General features: G+C 34.1%; 2 protein-coding genes across 5 annotated transcripts; one reads left to right on the top strand and one right to left on the bottom strand.

The window, feature by feature from the left end:
• Nucleotides 1-4,065: 4,065 nt before the first annotated feature.
• Nucleotides 4,066-7,417, top strand: LOC110800260 (uncharacterized). Of its 4 annotated transcripts, none has more exons than XM_056836576.1 (2): nt 4,066-4,818; nt 6,865-7,417. In XM_056836576.1, the coding sequence occupies exon 1, from the start codon at nt 4,330-4,332 to the stop codon at nt 4,807-4,809; it is 480 nt and encodes a 159-aa protein (XP_056692554.1). In that variant the 5' UTR covers nt 4,066-4,329; the 3' UTR covers nt 4,810-4,818; nt 6,865-7,417. The 4 variants fall into 4 exon arrangements, with proteins under 4 accessions (XP_056692554.1, XP_021861257.2, XP_021861256.2 ...); XM_022005565.2 differs by having other exon boundaries at nt 4,067-4,818; nt 7,110-7,417; XM_022005564.2 differs by having other exon boundaries at nt 4,067-4,818; nt 7,107-7,417.
• On the bottom strand, nt 5,408-6,997 carry LOC130467277 (uncharacterized). Its single transcript, XM_056835747.1, has 2 exons — nt 6,787-6,997; nt 5,408-6,726 (listed from the first exon to the last, which is right to left on the bottom strand). Exons 1-2 carry the CDS (start codon nt 6,995-6,997, stop codon nt 5,408-5,410), a joined length of 1,530 nt encoding a protein of 509 aa, XP_056691725.1.
• Nucleotides 7,418-7,946: the final 529 nt, after the last annotated feature.

Genomic DNA, 7,946 nt, shown 5'->3' with positions numbered 1-7,946 from the left:
AACGTACACCTGCAGGGTAGAGATTGAGGGTTCGGGGGACTGTAACTACCGAGAGGAGTACTCGCTCTTCGATAACTCCAGAGGCAGGATATCCTTACTAGCTCAGCATAAATAACTGAAGGGACATGCGTTAACTATTAAACTAATCTGAGTTGATTTTAACAATATGCAACATATAGTACTAGATCGAGCGCGATTATCTGATTTAGATTGTTTTAAGGGACCTAGCATGATAATCCAATTTCCCAAAAATATCATATTATTAAGCGTGATCGAACAATCAGATTTAGTTAGTTTAACAGTTCATAAAAGGGCGAGGAAAGCAATTAAACCATGGAAAAGGGACACATTACGACGCACCCTTGAGAGGTGCGTCACGGTTCTCAGAAAACTAACCACTTTGACTTTGCTATTTCTCCTTTTATTTAACGAATCTCAAATTATGGGACGAGATACGTTCTGTTCGATTTATGGATCGATTGCGACAGAACGCGTGATCAGTTTTGCAGCGTGAGGCTTAGGCTTAGGGGTTTAGAGTCAATACTCAGAATAATAATTGTGTGTTGTTGTCCTTTTCACGTTGAACTTAAGGCCCTATTTATAGAAAAGAGTTCGTGGAAAGATAGAATTGTAGAACTCTAATCCACGAGGAATTAGGAAAAAACACGTACCGCCAGGCGTTGAAAATAGGATCTGGGCTGTTTTTCTTAGTCAGATTCGGATTCCTAGAATCCGGAGTATTTGAGGTTTAATTGAGTCTTTTAGTGCGTATTAACCTTGTGACGGGATGCGTCTGGGCCCGTTACGAACTCTAGGCTCGTTAGGATTTTAATTAATACGTAACTCTTATTTTCGAATCGTATTAGGAATAGGATTCTCTCGCAATTTCTATCTCATTAAGGATTTATGTTGGAGTGCAACACCTAATTCTGACAGGTTTCTATCTTTTATGACTTGCCACTTTTAACAACTACCCATTACGGCAGTTACTATTTTTAGCAGGTTTCCATAAATAGCAGGTTTCTATAAATAGCAGGTTTCGGGTGAAATGAGAAGGGGTGATCGAGATTCGTTATTTTATAGGAGATGCGTTGTCAAGTGGAGATTTATACTTTCATCATCGACCCTTCCCTTTCGGGAATGGGGACAAAAGTAGGTGTCTACAGAATTTCAATTTTTTTTTTCACCTTTATTTTTTTGTCGATGATACCAAAGAATTTGATGATGTTCTTTGTTTTTTATCTATTCTTTCCCTTACATTGTAAAGATGAAAGTGATGATGTAGTTTTACATACCATTTTTTGTCGAAATCATGTATAAGTTGCTGAAATCGAAAAAATGAATCAATCTAGCCCTGTGAATTGTATGTTAAATTCGACTGATTTCGGATTTTTCTTTTTGTTTCCACCATAAGAATTGAATATGTGCGTATGAACAATAGCTTTTGTCTGTGTGCTGTGTTATTTGTAAAAATTGTGTTTCAGAAGTTAAAGATTTGAGAAGACGAAATCGGAGAAGATGAGGCGGAGTTTCCTAAGTAAAGGGATTTTGTTTTTTAAAAAAAAAGGAATAATGTCGTTTGTGTAGGATCGAACCCAAGACTTCAGCAGATTTTATCCAAAGAGCAATGAGGAGAAGTACTAACCATTGTGACAGTGAGGCAAAGCCAATGACAAAGTTCATTGAAAATTGTGATTAAACAAAGGTTATGTATTTAAACGTATAGTACGAGCTTCCTTTTAGTTTGTTTGTCAATATTGAATCAAAATAATTGTATTGTATTCTAAGTTTCTTAAAGAAACAGATCAAATAATTATTTGAACCAAAAATTGTATACTAATCTTATTTGTTTAATAACGTGTGTAGTTAATAATTGTAAATTTCAACTTTATAAATATAGAAATAAAAAAAAGCAGTCCAAAGAAAGAGTATATGAAAATAACAACTGAAAAAACATTAAAGATAAGTCCTTAGTCATATGTAGTTATATCCTAATTGTGTACCCAATATTTACACGATAATATCTTACACAAATCAAAAGACATTAGGTCAACAAAATGTTACATAATGTTACACAAATCCTAAACACGATCGGACTTTAAATTCGAGACGCGGATCGGTTAAAGTTGTCTCACTCGGTTAAGTTGTTCAATCGCAGACAAGACCTAGTTAGATCATAAGGAAAACACGATAAGACATTAAATTCGAGACGCGGATCGGTTAAAGTTGTCTCACTCGGTTAAGTTGTTCAATCGTAGACGAGACCTAGTTAGATCATAAGGAAAACAAAATAGGACTTTAAATTCGAGACGCGGATCGGTTAAAGTTGTCTCACTCGGTTAAGTTGTTCAATCGTAGACGAGACCTAGGTAGATCATAAGGAAAACTCGATAGGACTTTAATTCGAGACTCGGCTCGGCTAAAGTTGTCTCATTCGGTTAAGTTGTTCAATCGTAGACTAGAACTAGGTAGATTATAAGAAAAACACGACCGGACTTTAAATTCGAGACACGAATTGGTTAATGTTGTCTCACTCGGTTAAGTTGTTCAATCCTAGGCGAGACCTTGTTAGATCGTAAGGCCTTGGGAGGAATTAATAAATCCGTCAATACTAATCGCTTTGTTGCATAATCAAGTTAAAATTTAGATTTGAACATTGTTTACAATTAAAGAGAATATTTTAAATTCTTTGCAATATATAAAAAAAAATATTTATGCGGGGTCTTGCTTGATTAGTCTCAATATAATGAGTACTTTAATAATATCAACAATTAATAATTTTAACTAATGTGTAACTAGAGATAAAAATGATATAAAACGTGAATTGATGAACGTGAAAAATATAAATTGAAAGATCAATATGGAGCGGAGGAAGTATAACATTGTGCTAGGAACAAATGAATAAAATCCTTGTGATGAACACAATGTCATTCTTTTTTAACTGAACTTAATGGAACCGAACTAAACTGAATGAAACTAAAATTATGTCCAAAACAACAGGGTTTTAGTATGTCTTCAAATACGTATTGTGTACATCACTTTTATCTGCGCACAATACTAAAAATTGTAAAATTTTGATATTCTTAAACTAATTATAGAGACGAGTCAAACAAGGCCACACATAAATATGCTTTTGCTTATATATTGCAAAGAATTTTGAAAATTCTCTTCAGTTGTAAATGGTGTCAAAATTCTAAACTGCAACATCATTATGGAAACACTTGTTTTACTAGTATATTTTAAACTCATTATGAACAACTCACTTGTATTCTTTTTAAACTCATTCTTGTTTGTTATAAGCTCTCTTAAACTCATCCATATTTGTTTACAAGCTCTCTTAGGTAGCGTTCTTTTCACCTGAATTACATTATCTTATTGGGACTAAACTTATCTTATCTTATTACCCCTTATTTTATCTTATATGAACTTATCTTATCTTATTGATATTTATTGGAAGTAATAAAAATGTGTCATTTGAACTTATTTACCCTTGTTTCATCTTATCTTATCTTATCTTATTAGCTCTCATTAAAAGTTATAAAAAAGTGTTTTTTGAACTTATTGACTCTTGTTTTATGATCTTATCTTATACTTCCTCTGTTCTTTTTTGAATGACACAAATATTTAGACGCATTTTCCAATGCACGGTTTCAAACATTAATATCTCCAATTATGGATAAGAAAAAATTATAAAAAACTGACTTAAAAAATATTTATTGAGACGAATCTAATAAGACCTTGCACGAGTATGCTTTTCTTAAGTATAAACCACAAAATGAAGTCAAGTGAGCTTGTGTAAATAGTGTAAAAAAACCCAATTGTGTCATGTAAATAAGAACAGGGGAAATATGAGCTTATCTTATACTTCCTCCATTTTTTTATTATTGCACCGTTTTCCTTTTTGGAAGTTGCATATTAATTGCACCGTTTCCTTTTTTAGTAAGTTTACCTATGTAAAATGACATTTCTATCCTTATTATCATTTATTATTTACTAATATTACCAACCTTTTTACATCTAATAAAACTCATTACTAACATTTATCCCCACTAAATAATTAAAGTAAAGAAATTAAAACTTAACCCCACCCAAAATTAAAGTATAGCATTGGTACTGTGATACGTAAACCCATCAAATGAAAAAACTCATTCCACTTTCTCTCTCTTTGTTATGTTTCCAGTTTCCCTCATTGTTTATGTCGCCCCAATTGTTCTTCATGAAGAACCCTAGGTCTATGTAAATCCACTCAATTTCTACATTTCATTCTTCAGCAAATTCTTACCCACTCAATTTCTTTGTAAAATTGCATCAATAATTTGCAATTTCAATATGGTTCTTTCAGATGAAAGTGACGATGGATCGAAGCCCCGTGGAAATTTTGGTCCATTCAAGAGAAAATTTGTGCTTGTCGGAGTTGGATACCCCGTCTACTCTCGTAAATGGGTGCTTGTCGGACCCCCCTTCAGCGAAGAAGATGAAGAAGATGAAGAAGATGAGCCGATCGAAGCCAACGAAAATGAGCATGAGTCTGAGGATGAGGATGAAGATTCTGATGATAGCTTCGTGAAGGAATTGTACGAAGCTCAATACGGTCCTGGTGCACCGGGTAGATCTGAGTTCATAAAGGCCAGTAAAGGTTCATCTTTAACAAAACGACTTCGTGTGACGGATCCCGTAGAATCAACAAAAAGCCCAGTAAAAGTTCCTCTTGCTTCTGTTTCTACGAGCCCAAAAAAAGCATCAACCTCAGAATTTTTCCAAAAAGATGGTGATAATTGTGCTCAACCACCAAGTTCCCCAAAAAATTAATTATTTTTGGTAATTTCTAATCTTAACCCTCATTATTGCGTGTTTGTTCCATTGAATCGGTTTAGTTTTCTATGAAGTATTTAAATTCTCCTTTTGATTTAGGCCATTAGTTCTTTCATTGTAATTGGTTTAGGCCATTAGTTATTTTAGGGATTTTAGTTCGGTGGTCTCAGTGAAGGATTTTAGGCCATTAGTTTTTGTTTTTTTTTTGTTTTTTTTATTGGTTTAGGACTTTAGGCCATTAGTTTTTTTTTTAGGGATTTTAGGTCAGTAATGTTGTGAAATCTTGAATTTCCAGTATAATCTGTCTTGGGTTTTTTTTTGTACAATTTGATTTTGGTTAACTATGGGAAAATGGGATTGCCAATGATTAAGGGTAAAATTAGTATGCATAAAACGAGTCATCCATTGATAATGCATTTGATACAATACTCACTCTCAAAAGTATGAACCTTTTCTTTTCCGGTTCTTTACAAAGTGTTCCAACAGTTAGGCTAGTAGTAATTCTGTCCAAAAAGTTTATAAAATTTGCTAATTTTGACTACTTTTCAATCTTTACAAAAAGTTGCACATTTACAAAAGTGTCTTGCTTCCTTGTTCAAGTTGTTGTTGGAACATTGTGATGAATGTTGTTCTGTTGAATAACATTGTTGACAATGTACCCCTCATTCATATAGTTTGTAGTTTCTTCCAAAAGTTTCTCCGAGACTTCTATTTCTGTAGGTAGCAAACCCAATCTCTCTAGCTTCTTCTTCCCCTTATGTGGGTTCTTATAATTATTTCCACCTTGAACCTGCAAAATTTCAATCATACAGTATTTTAAATGCATCCATGTAAAGTTCATTGCTTTGGGATCCAAGGCTATGTATGCATTTTCAACTGCTTCAATTAGAGAGGTCACAGAATCTGGGAAAGACTTGTATTGAATTGACTGAATTGCTCGGAAAAATCCCAAGTCCAATATATTCATGTCTGGACTTTGAGCTGGCTGGTTTACGAGTCTTATGTTGAACCCATCTTGTGTAGCTGCTTCTAAAAACTCTCTGTCATTTGGGCTTATGTGTGGTCGTGCGTTATCTTGTTGTATCCAAATGTCTTTGCATGCATTAGATGGCCATTTTGATTTAATAGCAGGTAGCAAGTCCTCTATCATCTTAGATCTGATGACCTCCTTGGTTATACTTTGAAGAGCCTTTGTTTCAATAGTTCCTTTGTCTCTGTTTTTTGAATTCCTTATAGCTGCCACATCTTCAACAAACGGGAAGATACCAATCTTCCCATCCCAAAGCACTATCCCATCTGAACTTATATGTGGCCTTGCAACCCCAGAACTGAACATAACCTTGCTTATGAATCTTTTGCTTTGACATGCCCTGTATGGGTCGTCTTCCCATGGGAAAAGGTAAAATCTTTGAGTCTCTTGGCTCATGTAAAACCATTTTTCATCAATGTGAATCACATTATACATATCAGAAAATTTTGGTAGTGTGTTCACAGTTCCTGGAATGGCTTGATTCATTATGTATTGAAGTCTTGCAATTTTATGATGATGCTTAAGTGATGGTTTGATGCTATTTGTGTGAGCCCGTAGTTGTCCTGTTTTCAGCAGCCTATAAACAGTTCCAGTAGACATCCCAAGTGCAAGTGAAAGACCTTTTATTGTTGTTCTTTTTTCTATAGGAACAGCCAGTAGAATCTCTAAGTCAAAACCCTTGGCCTTTCTTCCGACTCTTCCCCTTTTCTGGTTTCTAACATCAATGATATTTTCAGTTAGTATTTGACTCTTAGCCCTTGCCCAAATTCTACTAATTGTACTTCTATTCACGTTGAATTTTGTAGCAAGGTTTTTTACTGCAAAGTTAGGAACATATTTCTTTCCTGGGTGAATAGTACCACCAATTTCTGCTGACGCATTTGCTACATAAATAGCAGACTACATGCTTAGAGTTTGTGCAATGTATGCTCTTTCTTTGTTACTTAACTCTTTAGTTTTAACCCCTTTTTTCAATGGGACTTCTAACTCAACAACATCAATTTCTTCAATTTCATCATCAGAATCGTCTGAAAAACATACCTCTTCTTCTGGATCGAAGTCTTGATACTCTTGATACTCTCGAAATTCTGCGTCTTCCCACAGTTGTGACTGCTCAAGCTCGTAAAGTTCTTCCGGGCTGAAATCTGCCTCCATATTTTTTCCCTCTTAAATGATTGTTAATGATTGGAATTTAATGTGCAGTGTGTGCTGTAAATATGAAGCTAATTTTGGAGCTAAGTGACTAACCCATAATTAACTGAAGAAGATGCAGTGAAGTGAAGAGAAGATGATGCTGAAATTCCTGTCCAAAAAAAAGAAGATGCTGAAATTGGGTGCTCAAGTGTAATAAATGTATTGAATTTATAGCAAACCAATTTTCCTGCTCAAATTAATGGCGGGCCTTTTGAATTATTGGCATGAAATTACTCTAGATACTTTGATTTCACATTTTGGAGGGAGTGTAAAATATTTCGGCTACTTTTTGGAGGGAGTAGAATATTTCATTCTCTCTCCTCTTTTTTTCAATTACTCTCTGCGTGCTGAAATGAAGTGGTGGGGACCAAAATATTGCAATTACTCTCTGCCTGCAAATGTAAGTGGTGGCCGGGGACAAACCCCACTTGTCTTAAATCAACATTTATACTTAATTATATGGGTATATTTGTCATTTTATCACTTTTACCTCTTTTCTTAAATCTTGTGCCATATGTAGATGGTGCAATAATAAAAAAATGGAGGAAGTATGAACTTATTGACTCTTATTTTATTTTATCTTATTTTATTAGAAATAAAATTAAATAAATATAAGGTGAAGAGAACAAAATCTCAAACTCATTCAAGACTATAAACAACCATGAATGGGTTTGTTTTAACACGAAACACTATTCATGGAATTATCTTATTTGAAACTAGTATTTTATATTTGAGATTTGTAACACTACACTATTCAATTGGCGATTTATTGAAGTTCATGTAAGCTTATTTGAAAGTATGTTGCAATATTATTGTGATTTGTCGTATGAAAGTGAATAATAACGATCCAATCTCTATTATATAAGCCAGCTCCTGAGGGCTTTTAAGTAAATTAACTTTTCGTGTCCCC

The sequence above is a fragment of the Spinacia oleracea genome, chromosome 2 (genome assembly GCF_020520425.1).
Source record: "Spinacia oleracea cultivar Varoflay chromosome 2, BTI_SOV_V1, whole genome shotgun sequence".
NCBI classification, from domain to species: domain Eukaryota; kingdom Viridiplantae; phylum Streptophyta; class Magnoliopsida; order Caryophyllales; family Amaranthaceae; genus Spinacia; species Spinacia oleracea.
This window is presented reverse-complemented; position numbering and strand designations above follow the sequence as displayed.

Coding starts and splice junctions, on each gene's coding strand:
- LOC110800260 (XM_056836576.1), top strand. CDS start 4,330: ATGGTTCTTTCAGATGAAAGTGACGATGGATCGAAGCCCCGTGGAAAT.
- LOC130467277 (XM_056835747.1), bottom strand. CDS start 6,997: ATGGAGGCAGATTTCAGCCCGGAAGAACTTTACGAGCTTGAGCAGTCA. Junction 6,727..6,786: donor GGTTAAAACTAAAGAGTTAA/GTAACAAAGAAA, acceptor CTATTTATGTAG/CAAATGCGTCAGCAGAAATT.